This window comes from Orcinus orca, chromosome 10 (genome assembly GCF_937001465.1).
Source record: "Orcinus orca chromosome 10, mOrcOrc1.1, whole genome shotgun sequence".
Classification (NCBI taxonomy): domain Eukaryota; kingdom Metazoa; phylum Chordata; class Mammalia; order Artiodactyla; family Delphinidae; genus Orcinus; species Orcinus orca.
Window position 1 is genome coordinate 34,191,639 of NC_064568.1, and position 22,867 is coordinate 34,214,505.

At 40.2% G+C, this 22,867-nt stretch overlaps 1 protein-coding gene across 4 annotated transcripts in view; it reads right to left on the bottom strand.

The window, feature by feature from the left end:
- CACNA2D3 (calcium voltage-gated channel auxiliary subunit alpha2delta 3) overlaps positions 1-22,867 on the bottom strand; it is a 795,640-nt gene that overhangs the window by 283,998 nt on the left and 488,775 nt on the right. For all 4 annotated transcript variants that reach the window (XM_049715277.1, XM_049715280.1, XM_049715279.1 and 1 more), the window contains one exon: positions 3,172-3,250. In XM_049715277.1, coding sequence (XP_049571234.1) covers positions 3,172-3,250 — 79 coding nt within the window. The remainder of the gene's footprint in view (positions 1-3,171; positions 3,251-22,867) is intronic.

A 22,867-nucleotide genomic window follows, 5' to 3' on the forward strand; every position in this document is an offset into this window, starting at 1 on the left:
GAGGGGGGCGGGCCCTCCCTGGACCTCATGTCACTTGAGATGAAAAATGTTATGCTGCCTCCATACTATAACAATCTGAGAGTATAAACAATGATTTAATTAATGACCATAGAAGAATACTTGCTCACCGATGTTACGCTGGTCTAAACCCCATAACTGACGCAACATGAAGCCGATGTTTATGTGGGCACAGATGACTGGAACCTGACATTTTGATGGCAACTGCTACTTTGAAGAGTGGCAAACAATGACATTTTATTCCCAAGGCCCTTTAGAAGAGAAGCAGAGGAGGAAGGTGAAACTATTGTGAGGGACTGACTCTGGCAGGGAAGGAAACAACGGGATTTGGACAGGAAGAGAAGGAGAATCACTGAGGAATCCAGCGGCCGGGCCAGCTAAGCAGCTACTATTACCTCCTTGAATTTTCCAAGTTGCTGCGCTCAGAACTTATAAATCTAAAGGGCTATATTCTATGGCCAGGCCCCGAAATACTCTGAGTTGACTAAATTGTCTTCAAAAGGATTCTTCAAAGATTCTTATAAACAATGACTAAAACTAAATTATGGTGTAATATTAGTTGATTAAGACAAGACTTCAATTTGAGTAATTTTCATCAGCTGGACACAGACAGTGGTTAAAAACAATAACCCATGACTAAATGCATACTCGCTGATGGGAAGAATTGCAGTCTGATGTGGCAGGAGTAACATGAAAACTTTTAAAAATTAAAAAATGGAAAGGAACTCTTTCTTTCAAGACCACAGAATCAAGGAAAAAATTGAGAAAGTGTAGCTCACTCAAATGTCAGTGAAGTTCCAAAAATTATCTCAATGGTCTGTTTTCTCAGAGGCAACCTAGGATCCATTCAGCCTCCATCTCCTCATGCCTACTTTCCTTCTATATTTCCTCTTCAAATGAAGCCAAATGCATTACTCTGAGACAATGAGAATTACTGATACCTTTGAGTGAGGTGAGCCAGCCAATAAACTAAAATAATTGCAGAACATGTTATTTTAGAGCTTCAAGGAAATGTTCAAACCTTTCATGCAGTTCTCCATTTTTAGATGAGGAAATTGAGACTTGCTTCAAAGATTTCTCCAAGTAGAAGCAGATAATAAAACACAATGCCAAGCAAAGGGAAAGTGAGGCAGAGGTTTACTTGCTTGGCTAGGCACCTTTTCCCTGAGAACTTCCCGTGTCCATCCACCTGCAGAGCACATATATTTTTCTTTGTGGCCTTACCTCTGCCTACATGCAATTCCGCAGGGGAAGACCTGTCCCAAGCTGGGTGCCAGAATCATTTTTTGGATAAGATATAAACTCTCCTTTCTCCACAATAGGTGTTGTGTGGATAGATGGGTATGCACAGTGTGAGGTAGCTATTTTTGACATGTACATGCCCTAGCAGAGAAGGTCTATCTACAGAGAAGAAGAATGCCACGGAATGTAGAAAGAAACCAAGAAGGAAAAGAAAAACAAAAACACAGCCCCTGGTCCCTCATGAGACATAAGCTTCCCTTCCCACTCTGGGTTCTGACTCACTCTCCTCTCTCTCCAAAACACTCTTCTTTTTAATTTCAGGGAGCAACTTTGGTTGCTTGCAACTAAAATAACTTTGTCTTAAGTCACCAAAACTAAAGCTGAGACCTGCCAACCCTTCCCTGAGTCCTCTTTCCTCCACTAACATACATATATTGGAACTTTTATAAAGGATGGCATAACAGGCAATGTAGAAATAGACCACCTACATCCACCAATACCAATTTACTGTGCAACAGGACATATCTTCATTTATTAGTATTTATAGTCAATTTGCTCATTTTTCAAACCTTAAAGAAGCAGCCACTCTACATAGAGCAGGAGGTTGGGCTGAGTGCTCAAGAGGAAATCAGAGTGACAGGCTACTCTCAGGGACTGTATAGCCTCAGAGCAGAGATAAGACATAACCACAGATCAATATAACACTAGGAAATCATATGGGCCATTTCTGTGCCAGGCACTAAGCTGCCAGCTTTACCTGCACGGCCTCATTCATGCTCACAGCATCTGACTGGGGCAGGTATCATCACTATCTCTGTTCTGTAGGTGATATAACTCAGACCCAGGTAGGTATGGTAACATCCACCACCGTGATTGGTGTTTGGTAGAGGCTGGATTTGAACTCAAGGAGTTTGGGTTAAGACTCAAGGAATCTAGAATATACCACCTATTTTCCTCCTTTGCTTTGCCTTCTTGGTTGTGTGTAGACTGAAAAGAAGCCCTTCATAAGACTGGAGGCCCTGTTCCTTCCCTCCCTGTGCCTTCCCTAAAGCATTGTTTCCAACACACATCAGGGCCTGTCAATGTAGAAAATTAACCTGTGAAAGTAGAAAAGCTAACAATTATTGAGCACTTACTAGGTCTCAACACTGAACTAGGCACCTAATCTGTACCATTTCATTTTTTAACCCTATATTCAATAAAAATCAAAAAGAAAAGCTATTATCACCCTCTCCACTTTGAAGATTAGAACACTGAAGCAGGTTAAAGTTAACTAAGTTAATTAGTTATGTAGGTTAAGTTATGCTATGGGAACATATCAAACTGGAAATCTCACTGGCTTAACACAAAGGTTTATCACACAGACTATATATCCATCATGGGCTGGCAGATGGCAGAAGACAGGGTGAGCGGAAAGGTATCTGCTCCATGCGGCCACTCAGGAACCCAGGCTATTTCATCTATTCCATCATGTAGCTTCAGAGTTCATAGGAGCAGAAAAGAATAGATACCACCAAACCAGCTCTTAAATGCTTTAGCCCATAAATGACCCAGGTTGGTTTTGCTTAAAGCCTGTTGGCCAGAACCAGTGCAAGGGGCTGGGAATGGTGAGTGAGCACATGGATATTTGGTGCGTGGTAAATGGCTCTGCCATAGTAATTCTTCCAAGGTTACTCAGTTACTAAGCAATAGAGTGGAGAGGCTTAACCACTCCACTTGACTATGTCCTCAAAGTTTATAAACACATTTTGGGAGAAGTTGTTACAAGTCAGTCATAATCATTTAGAAACATCCAGACCTTATCTTAGAATTCATAGCCTTCTGATAGAACGCTCCACTTTCTCGTGACTGTCTCTGTTTCTACACATCCACGGAGAAGTTATTCAGAACTGAACCCATCGGGAGACCTACCTTTATTGGCACAGGCCATCCACTTGAGATTGTCTGCAAAAGCAGCCTCTCTTCCAATGAGGTACGTGAAGATGCGAACCTGAGAGGAAGAGGAACACACGGATCAGTGGTTTTCAGTTTTCACCCTCCTGCCCAGACCACAAGCATGGCTCACACACATGTGATTTACCTCCTTAATGCCCCATGCTTCCCATCTTCAGAAACATATTTAAGACATCTGAAGTAAAGTCAGCTAGAAATATACTCAAAACTGGGGCCTTTGATCTTTTAACCCATATGGCACTGGTGGTGTTTGTTTTTCGGTGTGTAACTTGCGACAGAGGAGAATAACTTGAAACGGGAGACTGGCAGCATCGTGGGCCTGGGTTTGCTACAGTTTGCTACACATATATGGACAAAGATCATCCAGGTCTGGACCAAATTGGCAACCATTGTCCTCATCCGCACAGAAGTACAGAGTGTGTTCTTCTTGGGAATCAAAACACCACTGAAAGAACTTCAGCATGCCCCCCACCCACCCAATGGTAAGAACAGGCTGCAGACACTCTCTTACTGTCTGTGGTGGTAATTAATTGGGATGAGAGGCACAGCCTATAGCCAGGAGACCAAAGGGAACCCTCTCTAGCCTTCCTAAACTTTGGCTCCTAAAGAGCAGAGAACACATATAAAACCTTGGATCTCTCACTTTCTATTGCCTTCTCAAATCTCTATTATGAGGCCAGAATTCTTTGAAATAAAGTACAACCCACCTCCCAGAGTTGTACTTGAGGGTTAGATGGAAGAAAAACAAGAAATTAAAAGGGTTAAAATCCTTTGGTTCACATTTTAAATGGCATGTGGGTCAATACCACACAGTCCAAACAAAATTCTTCTGGCAGGTGAAATCAGTCCTTCAGCCACCAATTTATGACTGAGTTAAATGCAGACATGGTATTAGATGAATTACATTCAACATGTGGCCCCAAAGTCTTTCCAGCTGATGTCTCCTCCACTCAGCCAGACTGGGTCAAGCACCCCTACAGTTCCTTCAGAGACATTATTGCAGCTGTTGTTAACTAGTATCTTGTGTGGTTATACCTGTGAGGTTGATCTCCACTAGACCATCCACCTGACAAGGGAAAGGATGGCTGTGCTTTGATGGGGCACAGTGCTTAGAATATTACAACTCAGTAAATGAATGGATAAAAATGTAAATGCACATAGCTGACTGAAAATTAAGATTTTGCTTTAGTTATGAGTAACCTCTTAACTGAGACATATAACTGGAAGACTATAGTTCTTACGTGATGGTTTATTTCCAATGTTTAAATATATATTATCATTGTATAGCCTTAGTCTGTCCTCATTTGTGTTGAGTAAGGCAGTTATTTCATCCATCAACAGCTCCTGCAAGGGGGCTTCTGGGGCAGATGAGCAGACACAGAGGCCTTTGCTTTGCCTCTCTCATTCCCCCAGCTCTTTTCCACACTATTCCCACCGGAATCACATTGGGAGGAGGGATTTTTTTTTTTTTTTTAATTGGGAGATTCTGACTCTCTTGGGGGAAAAAAAAATAGAAGATGCAACCTCATAGGCCCAAAGTGGTCACCACTGACCTTCCTACACAGAGCTGTCCCCTGTTCACTTTTCCTGCCTGGCCACCGTTAGCTTTTAGCTCAAAATGTCTGACTAATAAAAACCTGCACAAAGCAAGTTCTTAACGAAGCAGAAAGCATAAAAGATAGCTCTTAGGAAGTGAAGCTGTGAGTCTATCTTTGCAGGCAAAGAGGAAAAGACCTGACGCAAAGCAGCCTATCTGTTCTGAGCAAAGATACCTGCAGGTGCCAAACCTCCTCTACCATCCAGGTGAAGAACCTGAGGACAAACTGAGTTCTCTCTTGGAGGCATAGTTAAAACCCCAGAACAATGCTGTGAACCATTCATGAAAACTTAACACAGTTTCTGATTTTAAAATATGGCAACCCATTTGGAAAACCAGTAGGATTGCACCAAACTTCAGACTAGACATGATTACACAGGAATAATGTGCTAACAATAACCACAATCATGCAAACCAGCACCACGACCCCCTCCACCAGCACCGCTGCCCCTACTGCCAACACTACTGTGGCTTCTCCAGTCAGCACCATCCCCTGGGTCAGGTATGTGCAAAGACATTTATAGCATTATACTCATTTTGTTGGTTTGTATTTTATTTTATTGCTTATGAAAGAAAATCAGAATCTTGTTAAATATTTCCATTTATGTGCAGCCCTTGGCTCCCAGTGAATTGGCCCCCTTATTTGAGTAGAAATGGCGTGGAAATGACTCGTTGCCTCTCTGCATATAAAATAAACATAATCAAACAATACTGGGTTCATGCCCTGGATTTCTCACAATAATGCCTTTCAACTGGCAACAAAATGAAGAGACTTTACTCCAAAATAAATATTCTGGAGATCCATTTAACAACAGGATTTTATATCTGTAATTTTTTCAGACTCAGTAATTCTACCTCTAGGCATTTATCTATAGCCAGGATAACAAATAAAATGTCTATGGGGGCCAAGCAGGTCTAACAGAGATGACACGAAGTCACAGATGTATGGAGAATTGTAGAGTGCATATCTTCTTAAAGCCCTATAATTCGGTTTTAGACATTTTCACAAATACACAAATATGTAAAAAACAAGGACCTTCACCTTTATTCTTTGTAATGGTTAAAACCTGTTAAATTCCAAGCTTCTCTTGATAGCTGATTGGCTAAAAAACTCACGGGACATTCATGTAGTGGAATACCATGCAGCTATGTACTCATGAGAAAGACATCCATTATAACTTGGCAAGGGGGAAAGCAAATTGTGGGATATTGTGTACCTATATTGTGTATTCTATAAATAGAATTATATTTTTTTCTAAAAGGGGACTTATACTTTTTACTCTGTAAACTTCTATACCCTTTGAATGTTTTTACAAATGAACAAATATTGCTTTAATAATTAAAGATCATTTTAAATGAAAAGAAAGTAATGACACTGCTACTTCCTGAACCATTCTCCATGGACATAGGAAAACTAAATGTACCAGTGAAAATCAAATAGGAGAAGAGATGACCTGTGGAAATTAAGTTCTGGCCTTGCATCTTGTAGGGTGGGCTGCCTTACTCCACTGCTCAATGAAATGAGTGCAAAACTTCTATGAGTAATAGAGTCAAACTGTTCCTCATTTCCATCTCTAACAGATTCTGTAACCTTTTGGATTTTATGTCCAATAATTGGAGATTTCTTCCCTAAGAAGCTCCATCAAACAAACTGACAAGTCTGCCTAGAGCCCAACTAATTTTACTATATGGCAAGCCTCCTTAGCAGAGACAGATGGGGATGGTTCTGAAAGCCAGGTTCATAGCACAGATGACAGGGAAGGGGCCATGGCACAGTTCAGACCAGGGCAGTCATCAGGACACACCAAAACTCCCCAGAAAGCCAGGCTTTTGTGCTCATCATCCACAGGTATGAATGCGTCACTTTCATTACTGCAGCACAAAGGCAGGAGGCAGGGGGAAGTCTACATCAACCTATTAGTTCATTTTGATCTCCCATTTGAGTTTGGATGGTCTTTAAATATTCTACAAACCCAATTAAGCTTAATAAAACGTTAGGATGTGGACACTTCAAAGTTCAAAGCCACTTAATTTAACTTAGTATAAAACCTCCCAGATGACACAAAGAACTCAATCCAGTTTTTCCAAAACACAGATTATGCTTCTTACTCATTTAGATACAATTCCCTCCAGAAACTTAGAGGAGTACTATTCCTCTCAACCTTTAGTGCACATAGGGTAGTTTGAGTTTGCAAAAATAATCAATCAAATTCTCCCCTTCCTACAGCCATTAAACAGGGGAAGGAGAGTGGCTGCCAGCAGAACTATAATGGGGCAACTGTACAGCCAGGAAACAGGCTGCTGCTGCCTTCACAACTCCCTTCAGTGCTGAAGGAGAAATAACCAACGCCCATGCTTTTGAGACAGTCCAAGGGTAGAATTCATCCTCTGTCACAAGTAACTTCTGAGCACCAAGTATGTGCCAGGGACCATTCTTGGTGTTGGGAATATTACGGGTAAAGAGAACAAACTCTCTGCCCTCAGGGAGCCAACATTTTCATGAGAGTAAAACAGATGATAAATGGCAGATTCATAAAATGATTATGTATTTGTTGAATTAAAAACTTACAAAGAAAATAAAGCAGGGTTATGCAATGGAGACTGATGGGGGCTGCTATTTTAGAAAGGGAGGAAGAGAAGGCCTCCCCAATAAGGTGCTGCTTGAGCAAGGATCTGGACAAAACATGGGTGGAGCTCGGGAGCACGCCATATGCCTACTGGGGAAGAATGTTCCAGGTGAAGGGAGCAGAAGGTACAAAGCCTTGAGATAGGGATACGCAAGGGATATTGACAAGACCAGTATTGATGACGTGCAGTCAGGTAGGAGAGATTGTACAGGATGAAATTGGACAGACAACAGGTGCCTAATCATGTGGGCCTTGCAGCCTCTGTTACAGCCTGGGCTTTTTCTGTAGCAAGAACAGAAGCCATAGGAGGAACTGAGTAGAAGCCTGATGTGGATTGACACATAATCCTGTGAAAGGATCATTCTGTCTGCAGTGTGGAGAACAGGCCTTAGAGAGTTGTGCTCATCCTGGCTGCCCATTCAGCTTTCCTGTGATGTTCTTACAGTTTTGAATGCCCAGGGCCCGACCAAGACAATCAAATCAGAACCTCTGATTTGGGCAGGGCCCAACTTTTATTGTCCCCATGGAGAGTCCAATTTGCATCCAAGTTTGAGGACCACAGCCATAGGGAGATAGGAATAGAAGCACAGACACTAAGTAGGAGGCCACTGAAACACTGCAGGTGAGAGATGACAGTGGCTCTGGACAGGTGGGTGAGAGGTCTCAGACTTCACTGGGCATCGGAATAACCAGTCCCCAGCACCCATCCTCCAGAGATTCAGATTAAGTAGGCCCAGGGATCTACATTTTTTAGAAGCACCCATGGTGGGTCTGAAACAGGTGGTTGGAGTCCAACACTTTAAAAACATATCACCAAAAAGATAAGGCCTGAACAAAAAGAAGTGGCATTGGGAATTAAGAAATATTTGAAGCCATTTTCAATAAAGTGATTCTATAGATTGCAAAGGATTGGGGCTAAACTTGAAGGAGTTTACAAATCCACTGGGTGGTTAAAAAAAGAAACAGAAGAGCTGGATCAAAAGGACATTTTTAAAGAAGCCTGTGTCAATCCAACAAGGCAGGAATATCAGACACCAGCTAGACTGGGCAAGCAGGATCAGCCAACTGCACTTTCTTCTTTCTCCAAGAAAGGGCAGATCTGTACCCAGATGTCTGTAGCTGCTGAGCTGGGTGTTCACACCCAAAGCATTGCTTTTTTTTTTTTTTTTTTTTTTTTTAACATCTTTATTGGGGTACAATTGCTTTACAATGGTGTGTTAGTTTCTGCTTTATAACAAAGTGAATCAGTTACACATACACATATGTCCCCATATCTCTTCCCTCTTGCGTCTCCCTCCTTCCCACCCTCCCTATCCCACCCCTCCTAGCTGTCACAAAGCACCGAGCCAATATCCCTGTGCCATGCGGGTGCTTCCCACTAGCTATCTACCTTACTACGTTTGTTAGTCTGTATATGTCCATGACTCTCTCTCGCCCTGTCACGGCTCACCCTTCCCCCTTCCCATAACCTCAAGTCCGTTCTCTAGGAGGTCTGCGTCTTTATTCCTGCCTTACCCCTAGGTTCTTCATGACATTTTTTTTTTCCTTAAATTCCATATATATGTGTTAGCATACGGTATTTGTCTTTTTCTTTCTGAATTACTTCACTCTGTATGACAGACTCTAGGTCTATCCACCTCATTACAAATAGCTCAATTTCATTTCTTTTTATGGCTGAGTAATATTCCATTGTATATATGTGCCACATCTTCTTTATCCATTCATCCGATGATGGGCACTTAGGTTGTTTCCATCTCCGGGCTATTGTAAATAGAGCTACAATGAACATTTTGGTACATGACTCTTTTTGAATTTCGGTTTTCTCAGGGTATATGCCCAGTAGTGGGATTGCTGGGTCATATGGTAGTTCTATTTGTAGTTTTTTAAGGAACCTCCATACTGTTCTCCATAGTGGCTGAACCAATTCACATTCCCACCAGCAGTGCAAGAGTGTTCCCTTTTCTCCACACCCTCTCCAGCATTTACTGTTTCTAGATTTTTTGATGATGGCCATTCTGACTGGTGTGAGATGATATCTCATTGTAGTTTTGATTTGCATTTCTCTAATGATTAATGATGTTGAGCATTCTTTCATGTGTTTGTTGGCAGTCTGTATATCTTCTTTGGAGAAATGTCTATTTAGGTCTTCTGCCCATTTTTGGATTGGGTTGTTTGTTTTCTTGTTATTGAGCTGCATGAGCTGCTTGTAAATTTTGGAGATTAATCCTTTCTCGGTTGCTTCATTTGCAAATATTTTCTCCCATTCTGAGGGTTGTCTTTTGGTCTTGTTTATGGTTTCCTTTGCCGTGCAAAAGCTTTTAAGTTTCATTAGGTCCCATTTGTTTATTTTTGTTTTTATTTCCATTACTCTAGGAGGTGGGTCAAAAAGGATCTTGCTGTGACTTATGTCATAGAGTGTTCTGCCTATGTTTTCCTCTAAGAGTTTGATAGTTTCTGGCTTTACATTTAAGTCTTTAATCCATTTTGAGCTTATTTTTGTGTATGGTGGTAGGGAGTGATCTAATCTCATACTTTTACATGTACCTGTCCAGTTTTCCCAGCACCACTTATTGAAGAGGCTGCCCTTTCTCCACTGTACATTACTGCCACCTTTATCAAAGATAAGGTGTCCATATGTGCATGGGTTTATCTCTGGGCTTTCTATCCTGTTCCATTGATCTATCTTTCTGTTTTTGTGCCAGTACCATACCGTCTTGATAACTGTAGCTTTGTAGTATAGTCTGAAGTCAGGGAGCCTGATTCCTCCAGTTCCTTCTTTCGTTCTCAAGATTGCTTTGGCTATTCGGGGTCTTTTGTGTTTCCATACAAATTGCAAAATTTTTTGTTCTAGTTCTGTGAAAAATGCCAGTGGTAGTTTGATAGGGATTGCATTGAATCTGTAGATTGCTTTGGGTAGTAGAGTCATTTTCACAATGTTGATTCTTCCAATCCAAGAACATGGTATATCTCTCCATCTATTTGTATCATCTTTAATTTCTTTCATCAGTGTCTTATAATTTTCTGCATACAGGTCTTTTGTCTCCTTAGGTAGGTTTATTCCTAGATATTTTATTCTTTTTGTTGCAATGGTAAATGGGAGTGTTTTCTTGATTTCACTTTCAGATTTTTCATCATTAGTATATAGGAATGCCAGAGATTTCTGTGCATTAATTTTGTATCCTGCCACTTTACCAAATTCATTGATTAGCTCTAGTAGTTTTCTGGTAGCATCTTTAGGGTTCTCTATGTATAGGATCATGTCATCTACAAACAGTGACAGCTTTACTTCTTCTTTTCCGATTTGGATTCCTTTTATTTCCTTTTCTTCTCTGATTGCTGTGGCTAAAACTTCCAAAACTATGTTGAATAAGAGTGGTGAGAGTGGGCAACCTTGTCTTGTTCCTGATCTTAGTGGAAATGCTTTCAGTTTTTCACCACTGAGGATGATGTTTGCTGTGGGCTTGTCATATATGGCCTTTATTATGTTGAGGAAAGTTCTCTCTATGCCTACTTTCTGCAGGGTTTCTATCATAAATGGGTGTTGAATTTTGTCAAAAGCTTTCTCTGCATCTATTGAGATGATCATATGGTTTTTCTCCTTCAGTTTGTTAATATGGTTTATCACATTGAGAGATTTGCGTATATTGAAGAATCCTTGCATTCCTGGAATAAACCCCACTTGATCATGGTGTATGATCCTTTTAATGTGCTGTTGGATTCTGTTTGCTAGTATTTTGTTGAGGATTTTTGCATCTATGTTCATCAGTGATATTGGCCTGTAGTTTTCTTTCTTTGTGACATCCTTGTCTGGTTTTGGTATCAAGGTGATGGTGGCCTCGTAGGAGGAGTTTGGGAGTGTTCCTCCCTCTGCTATATTTTGGAAGAGTTTGAGAAGGATAGGTGTTAGCTCTTCTCTAAATGTTTGATAGAATTCGCCTGTGAAGCCATCTGGTCCTGGGCTTTTGTTTGTTGGAAGATTTTTAATCACAGTTTCAATTTCAGTGCTTGTGATTGGTCTGTTCATATTTTCTGTTTCTTCCTGATTCAGTCTTGGCAGACTGTGCATTTCTAAGAATTTGTCCATTTCTTCCAGATTGTCCATTTTATTGGCATAGAGTTGCTTGTAGTAATCTCTCATGATCTCTTTTATTTCTGCAGTGTCAGTTGTTACCTCTCCTTTTTCATTTCTAATTCTATTGATTTGAGTCTTCTCCCTTTTTTTCTTGATGAGTCTGGCTAGTGGTTTATCTATTTTGTTTATCTTCTCAAAGAACCAGCTTTTAGTTTTATTGATCTTTGCTATTGTTTCCTTCATTTCTTTTTCATTTATTTCTGATCTGATTTTTATGATTTCTTTCCTTCTGCTAGCTTTAGGGTTTTTTTGTTCTTCTTTCTCAAATTGCTTGAGGTGCAAGGTTAGGTTGTTTATTCGAGATGTTTCCTGCTTCTTAAGGTGGGCTTGTATTGCTATAAACTTCCCCCTTAGAACTGCTTTTGCTGCATCCCACAGGTTTTGGGTCGTTGTGTCTCCATTGTCATTTGTTTCTAGGTATTTTTTGATTTCCTCTTTGATTTCTTCAGTGATCACTTCATTATTAAGTAGTGTATTGTTTAGCCTCCATGTGTTTGTATTTTTTACAGATCTTTTCCTGTAATTGATATCTAGTCTCATGGCATTGTGGTCAGAAAAGATACTTGATACAATTTCAATTTTCTTAAATTTACCAAGGCTTGATTTGTGACCTAAGATATGATCTATCCTGGAGAATGTTCCATGAGCACTTGAGAAAAATGTGTATTCTGTTGTTTTTGGATGGAGTGACCTATAAATATCAATTAAGTCCATCTTGTTTAATGTATCATTTAAAGTTTGTGTTTCCTTATTTATTTTCATTTTGGATGATCTGTCCATGGGTGAAAGTGGGGTGTTTAAGTCCCCTACTATGAATGTGTTACTGTCGATTTCCCCTTTTATGGCTGTTAGTATTTGCCTTATGTATTGAGGTGCTCCTATGTTGGGTGCATAAATATTTACAATTGTTATATCTTCTTCTTGGATCGATCCCTTGATCATTATGTAGTGTCCTTCTTTGTCTCTTTTAATAGTCCTTATTTTAAGCATTGCTTCTTGAAATTACAATAGCCCCACTATTTGGTCTCAATACAGAGAAAAGGGCTGGGGACAGGGCACTCAGGAGCCTCCCAATATACAGTCCTTACTTTTGTTTTTAAAAACAAAGGCAATCTTTTACTTTAAAATAACATTTAACTATAAATGCAGTATCTCTACCTTTAAAAACATGCAATTTATGGATTATAAGTATAAATAAAATTTGCTAAAAGAATCATCCAGTTACATATGGTTGCCCACACCCATGTGTTCCATATTTCAATTCAGCTAAGTAGCAGCCTATGCAAACAAGCATGTAGACTCACCTTCACATCTTCTCACCTACTTTTGTCCCTTTTGACTCACTGTCCAACTCAATTATCCCCTAAAATATACCCAGGATTTCTCAAAAATGGTACACAACTTCAGCTTTAGAAAGAAGTCTTCTGATGTCTTTGTGTTTTAAAGTCAATTGTTACTATGTTCTTAACCTGTATCTTCACAAAAAATATTCCTAACCAACTTCTATTGTTATTTGCTCATTTCTATGATTTCTGATGCAGGGAAGCATTTCTGAATAAAATCTTTAATCTCTAAGCAGAAAATGAGAGCTGGAACTTGATTAACCACAAAAATGCTTCATAAATCACTGCCAATATTTGTCTTCATGAAAATTCTGCAAGAGTAGAGGTGGGCTCAGAGAAGGTGGATGCCAGTGAAAAGAGTTTTATTGAGCAGGCTGCTTTAATGTAGAAGCCATCATGCTCATAATAAAAGAAGAAACATCTTTATCCAGAAGGACAAAAGAGGCAAATAATATAACAGTGTCCTGAGCAGCAATAAAATGGGATAAATTGAATTAAATTACAAAAGTAATAAAGTTTCAACAAATGAATATCATAGACCATTATGAAAAATGGACTGTCATTTTGGGGATGCTCTAAGAGTCTGTATAATCTCCTTCCTCTCAAGCACAGCGCCTGATATCTCATGTGTGGTACTGAAAATATCCTAATTCAGAAAAAATTGCCATTTGTAATCTTCTGGCCAGGGATGGAAGTCCAGTTTTATGGCCATGTATTTTTCCAAGTGAAGGAGATGGCTGTCTCTGGGTCACCCAGAGACTGTTAACTTAGGTTAGCACTGTGGAATAGAGATTACACACCACTTCAAGGAGCACTAAGAAGTCAAGCTATAAGTATCCTCAAAGGTGGGTGATACAATTCATTAGACTATCCAGCTCCATTAACTTCACTCAGAGGGTATTTTTGATGCTCTGATATCTGGGGACTTACTGTCCTGGAGAAACTGCCCATCCCAATTGTTAGCCAATTTTGGATATAGTAAACAATTTGCCTTCAAGTGCACCTTTGATATGTAAACCAACCAATTCAGACCCCATGCCCCCAACTATCTCCTTTTATCAGGTGTGCACACCCAGGGCCATTATCCACCTGCCCTAATCACTCCAGGGCCAGATAGGTACCAGACAGCTAGGGACAGTCCCTACATCCCTGAGCCCACTGAGATTATTCAATTCTAAGCCTGCTTATCCTGCTTTGCCTGTTTCTTCCCACAAAAACCACAATAAAGGCTTCAACCCATCAGTCTCCTCCCCACTGTCACTAATCTTGTATTGGTGTTTCCCCGTGTGGCCCTGCATAGTATGACATGCCTCTTGCTTCCAGGGGTCTATGAGTATAATAAACTTCTTCCTTCATGACAGTCATTTCCATGTTTATGTGCCTTACTACATTTGATTAAAACGAATACTGAATACCCTTAAAACAGTTGGGAATCAGGAGACTTGGGTTCCAGGTGAGTCCAAACCATACTTACTGTCTTGGCAATCTTGACTAAGTTAGTGAAACCCTCTGAACTGTGCTCTTTCCACCTACACATGGATCATTCATTCATCCATTTACTGTGATCAACGGTAAATGAGATAATAAATGAAAAGACAGGTTGGAAGCAATGAGTTCCAGTCAGCTAGGGTTGCATTCCACTTGTGTTTCAGACAGTTTGTTGCAGTAAAACCAAACAAGGTGAGCCCAGGAAAGTCAAATCTCCTATTCATGGATGCCTCCCTAACCGTACCCAGAGGTTTGACTGAAGAGGAAACTGACTTTTGTGAGTAAAGAAGAGGATTTTTCTAAGAGAAGGGTTTTGAGAAGCTAAGGATAATGAGATTGAGAGTTCCTAACACAATGAGAATAACATCAGAGGTATAACATGAAACCTTCTATTAACCTTTGCAAAGTCATGAGATCCACCATGAATTTGACAAGGGCTATGGACTTTCTCCCCACGAAAAAGTCTGAAGGATGTACATTCACAACTTCAGATAAGATTCATGAGGTTTGAGGTATCTCCTCCACCAAAGTCCATACTGGGATTCTCTAAGAACCCTCTGGATTCCAGGTTAAAAACTGCTGTCTTATGTAATTCTTGTATTCTGCACTATAAATTTCTCAAAAACAGATTGTGTTCTTTGGACAAACAAGATGGGCACTTTCATCTTAAGTGCTTGCCAAATTGAGAGAGAAGTTCATTCACTCATTTGCATGCTTATTCTTTGATGATTCAGTGAGTACTAGATATTGGATATCTATGGTCAGATCCAGAAAAGTCACATGGGGAATAAGTCCTCAACATGGAGGAATAAGATGTCAAGAGCCCTGAGACAGAATGGGCATCACTGTAAACCCTGGGTTTGTATGATGACATCAAGTCATGGAACCTCTGAAGGAGCACATTTAAAGGAGCAGGGATGGAATGGACAGACAGACTTGATTCTTGTCTCATTCATTTTTGAATCCATAGAATCCAGCACAATGCCTGGCAAAGAGCCAGCACTCAAACACTTGTTGATTGGCAATGCCATAAAAGTCCCCTTCTACTGATAGGAAGACTCTTGAAAAAAGACTCACCTCCCATGGGTGAGGTGAGGTCAGCTGGGAGGTCCCTCTCTGCCTCTCTTGCCCTCTTAGACCTGGAGAGATCAGTTATTTGTTAACAAGTATGCCCCATCTTCCAAGAAGGCTTACAGATTCAATACAATAAACAAAAAGAAACTCATGTATGTAAAGCTGTTAAATTAAGCAAAACAGATCAGAAAATCCACTTATGGAAAGAGAAGCTAAATGTTCCACAAATTGGGATGGCAGTGTTTTTGCTCATGAAACATCATGGGATCATGTGACTCCCTGGGTTAGAGCCCTCTGATGTCTTCCCATTACACTTAGGATATATTGCAAACTCCTTATCACAGCTAGATGCCCTGGAGGATGGGGAAATATGACAAAACCGTTCTAGCTTTAGAGTCTTTGCCTCCACCTTTCCCACTGCCTGGAATACTCTTCTCCTCCCACTTTGCATGGCTAACTCCCTCTGATCCCAGTTCCCCTCCTTGGGATCACTCCATTTGTCTCCTCCATGGTGCTTGGTACATTTTGCAGTTACCTTTATGATTTGTTTGTTTATTTGATTTACATCTATTTCTCCCTCCAAACAGAAATATAGATGTTGTGAGGGCAGAATGAGGCAACTGTGCCCAACTGAGCATCCAGCATATGGTAGATTCTCAATCTATATTAGTCACCCACTTTCCCTTCATTTCTCTTCACAAATTTTAGAAGTCAAAAGAAGTCAGCATGGGATATACTAGAATTTATCAGAGTTAGAGCCCTTTCCTTCATTACTAACTCCATTTTAAATACTTTCCTATTTTTCCAGACTTGTCTGCTATCAATCAGCTGAAGTTTTTACTTTCCCTCTGCTCAGGTCCCTTGGTTTCTTTTTACACTGAAGCTCAGTGATAAAACAGGAAGAAATGGAGAAATGAAAAAGCTCTGGTTTTTGTTATTACAGTCTCAGCTTTAGGGGCCATAAAATGGTGTCTTATTTAAGGCCGTCCATGGGTGGATGACCAGGTTTATAATATGTTTCTTCCTAGGTTCTTCCCCTTGATTCTAGATGAAAACCATGCAAAGATTGAAGCCAACTGTATTTTAAATTACTGCCTGCTTCAGAGATTACCTAGCAGGGAAAAGACTACATCTTAAAATAGTGATGTGACCCTTCCTATTCCAAGCAACTTTCAGTGGAATTCTCTCCTTTTCCCCCATAGTTTGTGACAGTTTGGACAGATGGCATCATTTCATGGAAAACAGAGATGACTGGGTGGGCAGGTTAGCAGAATGCAGTGGATACAAGATAGGGTTAAGAATTAGGAATTGGGCACACCTAGTCTTAGAATCTGGGTCTTCTCTGAAGGAGCCGAAAACCATCTAAGCCTCCTTTCCTTACTTGTAAGATACTATGGTTAACATAATAGGACCCACATGGCAGGATTGCTGTTAAATGAAACAAAGTAAAATGGTAGGGGTTGGGGTGCAGAAGAGTGTGTGTGGCGGGGGATTCTTTCTAAGAGGAGACCTCCAATGCTCCTTCTTGCCTGGACCCTAAAGAGAATATCGACTGTGGAAAAGCCTAGGAGTGCAAAGATTGAAGACTTGACTTGGGCCTGTCTCTCTGGACCTTAGAGAAAAGCTCCTTTTTCCTTAATGTTCCTCCCCACAAGTTTGTCTCTCTTTGCCTTCCTCTACCTCTGGACTGGGGAGACTCTGAGGGCCCAGATCACGGTAGAGGACCAAGGCCCACTTGGCCTTGGGCACAAGTGTGGTCCTTGTGTGTTCTCACTGGGATTTGTAGCCAAAGCCCACAGAAGCAGCAGCATGATTTGGATAGAGTACCCCCTCCACGAACCATCCTGGTGACTCAGAACAGCGGCAGGTTATAGGTCAAGGATGTAGGAGTTTGGAATTCTGCCCGAATCATTCTCAAACCCATTAAAATCAACAGCTGTTGTGAATTCTAAGCTAGCACTGTTGCTTTCTCCCAAGGTTTGTGTCACTTCTATTTCCCCAACCAATCCATTCTGTCACTAAAAATTAGTACAAAATAGCAGCTTCTGCTGTCATCTCACCTACTGCCTTCTGGGGCTTACTGTCAGTAAGGAAAGTCAAGGGCTTGTCAGAAAGCTGCAAGGATATTGTTGAGGACAGTGTTCATTCCATTTTACCTGTGATTCTCCAAGAGGTAGACAGGTAGGGACATGGCTCCTGGGGAGAGCTAGGGTGTGTGTGTGTGTGTGTATCAGAATCACCTCTGGGGTTCTGGCCATCTATACATGTTCATTATCTATACACCAACCTCTGCCCCCTCCAGGGATTTTGGTGCACCCCAAACCTAGAACTTCCATTGTGAGAACAAGCCCCCAAGTTCTTTGAAGATCCTACTCTAGAGAGCCACTAAATTGACATAAATGAGTAGAGGCCTCAGGTGGACGGGACAGGAAAGTAAATGAAAGTTCCATAGGGACTGGGGAGCCATTGTCTTCTTTTTGAGAAACTTCAGGGGAAATTTTATTGTCTTCAATCAGTAAAAGTTGTATTTTATCCTAAGCAACTGTTATGTTTTATTCTTACAGACTGTGAGCCTTACAGCTGTCCTGGGTTCCTGCTCTGCATGGGCTGTCTCAAGCAGAGGGCTACAACCCCTCTGAGATAAGTTGTTTTTGGCTCTACTTTTATACCCCTGACTTTGGTGTCCCTTTTTCTTTCCTACTGACCTCTAATTTGTATTACCTTTTCTGTTTTCTGTTTCCTATCTACCCACCCTCCTATCTACTCTTCCATCCATCAGGTATTAATGGGGGTACCCATCATAGTACTAAACCCTCTGCTCAATGCTGGAGACACTGTGGGGAGGAAAAAACCATATGGTCTCCAGCCTCGCTGAAGTTGTAAGTTTTGAAAATACATATTATAGAAAGAGGAAGGCAAAGAGATATAAAGAAAAATAGAGAGAGAGGAGATGGGCCTGCTGTTCTGTTACTCACTACTGCCGACTTCTCAAAAGTTGCTGGTTGAAGACCCTCCTCAATGTTTTACACTATCTCTATCCTAACTTTGTGAGCAACACTGAGGACACAGGTTTGTTTTTCTCTCTGGTTAGGGGGACCATGGTAGAGCCCTAAAAAGCATCATCTTCTTTCAGAACTGCATCACTTCTGCACTTATCCCCCTAAACAGCTTAGTTTCCTGAATAGGATACAGGCCACCTTGAGCCCTGTAGCCCAAATGCCAGTAGATAAGGAGGAACTTGTGGGGTTTCTTCAGTCTTTTACCTGTAGTTTATTACTTTATACATTGTCCAAAGAAATGTACGTTTATTATTTAAATTGATAAACTAAGCATTTTTTAAAATTTTAATTGTTTTTCCCCCTGCTTCATTGAGATATAATTGATGTATAACATTGTATAAGTTTAAGGTCTATAATATGATGATTTGATAAGTGGATATATTGCAAAATGATGGCCACAAGGTTAGTTAACACATTTATCACCTCACACAATTACTACCTTTTTTTTCTAGTAAGAACATTTATGATTTACTCTCTGCAACTTTCAAGTATATGATACAGTATTGTTAACTATAGTCACCATGCTGTATATTAGATCCCCAGAACTTATTTATATTGTAACTGGAAGTTTGCAGCCTTTGACCAGCATCTTCCCCGTTCCCCTCACTCCTCTCTCCACAGCCCCTGGCAACACCATTCTACTCTCTGTTTATATCAGTTTTGTTATTTGTTTTTGTTTTTTTAGATTCCACATATAAGTGAGATCATGTAGTACTGATCTGCCTTTCTCTGTCCAACTTATTTCACTTATCATAATACCCTCAAGGTCCATCCGTGTTGTCACAAATGGCAGGATTTCCTTTTTTTATGACTGTATTTTGTATATATATCACATTTAGCCATTCATCTATAGATGGACACTTACGTTGTTACTATGTCTTGGCTATTGCGAATGATGCTGCAATGAACATGGCGGTGCAGATATCTCTTCGAGATAGTGATTTCATTTCCTTCAGAAAAATTCCTTCCTACAGAAGTGGGTACATATTGCCATATTGCTGGATCACATGGTAGTGTACTTTTAATTTTTTGAGGAATCTCCATACTGTTTTCCATTGTGGCTGCGCTGATTTACATTCCTGCCAATAGTGCACAAGGGTTCCTCTTATCCATACCCTTGCCAACACTTGTTATCTCTTGCCTTTTTGATAATAACCATTCTAACAGATGTCTTACCATAAAACTTTCTACCCCTGAAAGTCTCTCCCTCTTAATGTTATCTAAAATAAGTCCCCTTTTTATTCTGTCTCAGCTCCTATCGGTTTTCTGCATAGCACTCGGTACAATTACATTTATTTGTCTCTCACTTAGCTATGTTCTGTTCCCTGCACACACACACACACACACACACACACACACACACACACACACACGCGCGCGAAGAGAGCGAGAAGAGTATACGCTTCATGATGGAAATACAGTATGTTTTGTTCACCATTGTTGAACTCTTAATCCAGCACCTGACCCATAGCAGATACCCCCAAATATTTGTCAGATAAATGAAGTAATGTGGTTATTGCAGGCAATTAAAAGGTATAAACACAGGTTAAATGGGGATAATCTATCATGACATATGGAGTAGGAATGTGCCAAGAGAAATAGGGGGATTAAATGAGTATTGATGCATGAAAACTGAGGATGTTGAGCACTGGCCCTTTGCCAGATACCATACATGGTAGGATTGCAATGGGAGGGCACTATCATTATTCTCATTTAGCAGATGAGCAAACTGAGACCTAGAAAGTGTAGGAAACTGTCCCAGGTCACAGAGCAGATAAGTGACAACTACTGGACCCTTTTAAGGCATGTGGGACTCCAAAGCTCATTTTCTTAATTGCAACACTGTGATATGAGAACACAGTAATAGAGCAACGGACATGAACTGCTAGGTCACAGAAGAAGAAACACTCATGGCAACAAAACAAACAAAAAAACAAAGTGCTTAAACCCACTTTTAAGCATAAATACAAATATAAATTAAAATAAAAATAAGAGTTTTGAGGTGTTATTCTGGTTTGTTTTTGCTACTAAATTGAAAATGATTTGTTAATGACAATAAAAATATTAGGAAATAGTCTTTCTACTGATGGGAATATAAATTGTAGCTTTCTGAAAATAACTTGGCCATATGTTTCAAAAATGTAAAATGCATATAACCTTTGACATCGCAATTCCATTTCTCAGAAATCACTTCTAGGAATTTCTTTTTTTACCACCAAGTTCAAATTTTTTATTTTGCTAAAATGTACAAATAGAATTAATGTAACAGTTCACATTCTATGGCTTTTAAACACTTAGCCAATGATGATTTCCATAAGATGATGCTGTCCTGCCTATTTTAGAAAAAGTTCAGAGGCCTTACATTCTGTGAAAGCCTGATTTGCCTTCCTTTCTACCCACCAAATTAATTTGTCTTTTCAGAAGTCTTGCTGGATATTTTCTTTCTTTGTCTCTCCATGTTGCCCAAGGACACCATCAGAGTGAAGCAAAGACTTAACATAAAGGATGTATGTTGCAGCACTGTTCATATTAGAGAAAAGCTACAATCTAAATGTGCCCACAGAAGGAGATTATAATACATTCGTTCAATGGCCTTTAATGAAGCCATTACAAATAATGGTGAAGTTGATGGCTTAATGAGTTGGAAAGACATCACTAACCAAACAAAATAGGTTCCAAAATGCCATGGACAGTCTTATCCAATCTATAAACAATTAAAAATACACATATATAGAAAAAATAATGGAAAGTTATATGTGAAAAGTACCTAATACCATAATCTCTGGCAGTGCTTTTTTACAAATTTTCTACTGTGAACATGTAATACTTTCGTTATAAGGAAAATACTTTTCAGAAAAAGACAGTCAGAAATTTCCATTCATTTCCATTCAGTGGATATTTACCGAGCATCTACTATGTGTCAGGCTTTGTGCAAGGCACTAGGGTTTCAATGTTGCCACAAGACCTGACTCCATACAGATGACACTCAAGTAGGAAAATGCACAGCTTAGGGCTTATGTGTTAGAGATGATATGCTATTAAATAGGTCTCATAAGTATGTTCCACTGAAAACTGGAAGCAGCACCATTCCACAGGTCATCAGAAATGGTCTGGGCCAACAGCTACACGAAGGATCACCCAGAGCTGTTGAGAAAAGGCAAGCCCTAATTCATCTGTATATTTGCAGTCCAAAGCTTATTTCCATGGGTATTCAACCATCATTTCATGTTATGTTTCTCCCTTTTGGAAACTGTAAGTGCTTGAAACACTACAGCAGAGCCTCCCAGAGATCATGCCCTCTGAAGGCGCACCTTCTACATTTCTTGAATCTAAAAAGAAATGATACAAATGAACTTATTTACAAAATAGAAGCAGACTCACAGACTTAGAAAATGAACTTATTGTTACCAGGGGGGAAGGGTGGGGGGAAGGGATAGTTAGGGAGTTTGGGATTGACATGTACACACTGCTATATTTAAAATGGATAACCAACAAGGACCTACTGTACAGCACAGGGAACTCTGCTCAATATTGTGTAACAACCTAAATGGGAAAATGTATTGTATAACTGAATCACTTCACTGTACACCTGAAACTGTCACAACATTGTTAATCAACTCTACTCCAATACAAAATAAAAAGTTAAAAAAAAAAATCTAGTCTGCTAAGAGGTGTTGGGAAGGTCCACCGAATTCTACAACTATTGAAGACTGCCCAAGAGGTAGGCCTGCCATTAAGAAACCAGACAAATGAATAAATAAGTCAATACAGCTTTGTAGCTGACCATAGGTTAATGCAGTATACTTCGATTTTCTTTAGAGGTGGAAAATAGAGGAGAAATGCTCGTAGGCTGCTTGTCCGTCTCCCTGCTAGAGCAGAGAAGGACTGGACGTAGTGGCTTAATAGTTACAACCCAAGCCTTGCATCCCCAGGCCTGAGGCCAGCCTCCTGCCTCAGCAGATAATAAATTTGGCAATTTCTGATGGCCTTTTCTGGATGCTAATCCTCATCACAGAACTTCTATAATGCATAATATAATTTAATACACCTGGCAGACTCACCACCAGTTCATTCTTTTGTTATGTAATAGCCCAAAGTGAAGTCGAGGGTGGTTAATGCTCTGACAATCAGTTATTATCCCCAATAACAGGCGATTTTCAAAGGATTATTGCCGTCAGAAACCATTCTGTAATAACTGGCAACTGGAAGCCAATGTAGCAAAGTAAGACAGTCTGAGAGTTGTACAGATCTGTCAAGACGTTTCAAGCATCCCCCAAATGAAATAACTGCAGTTGTGATGTGATTCACCAGCCACGATAAATCACCTCCTCAGA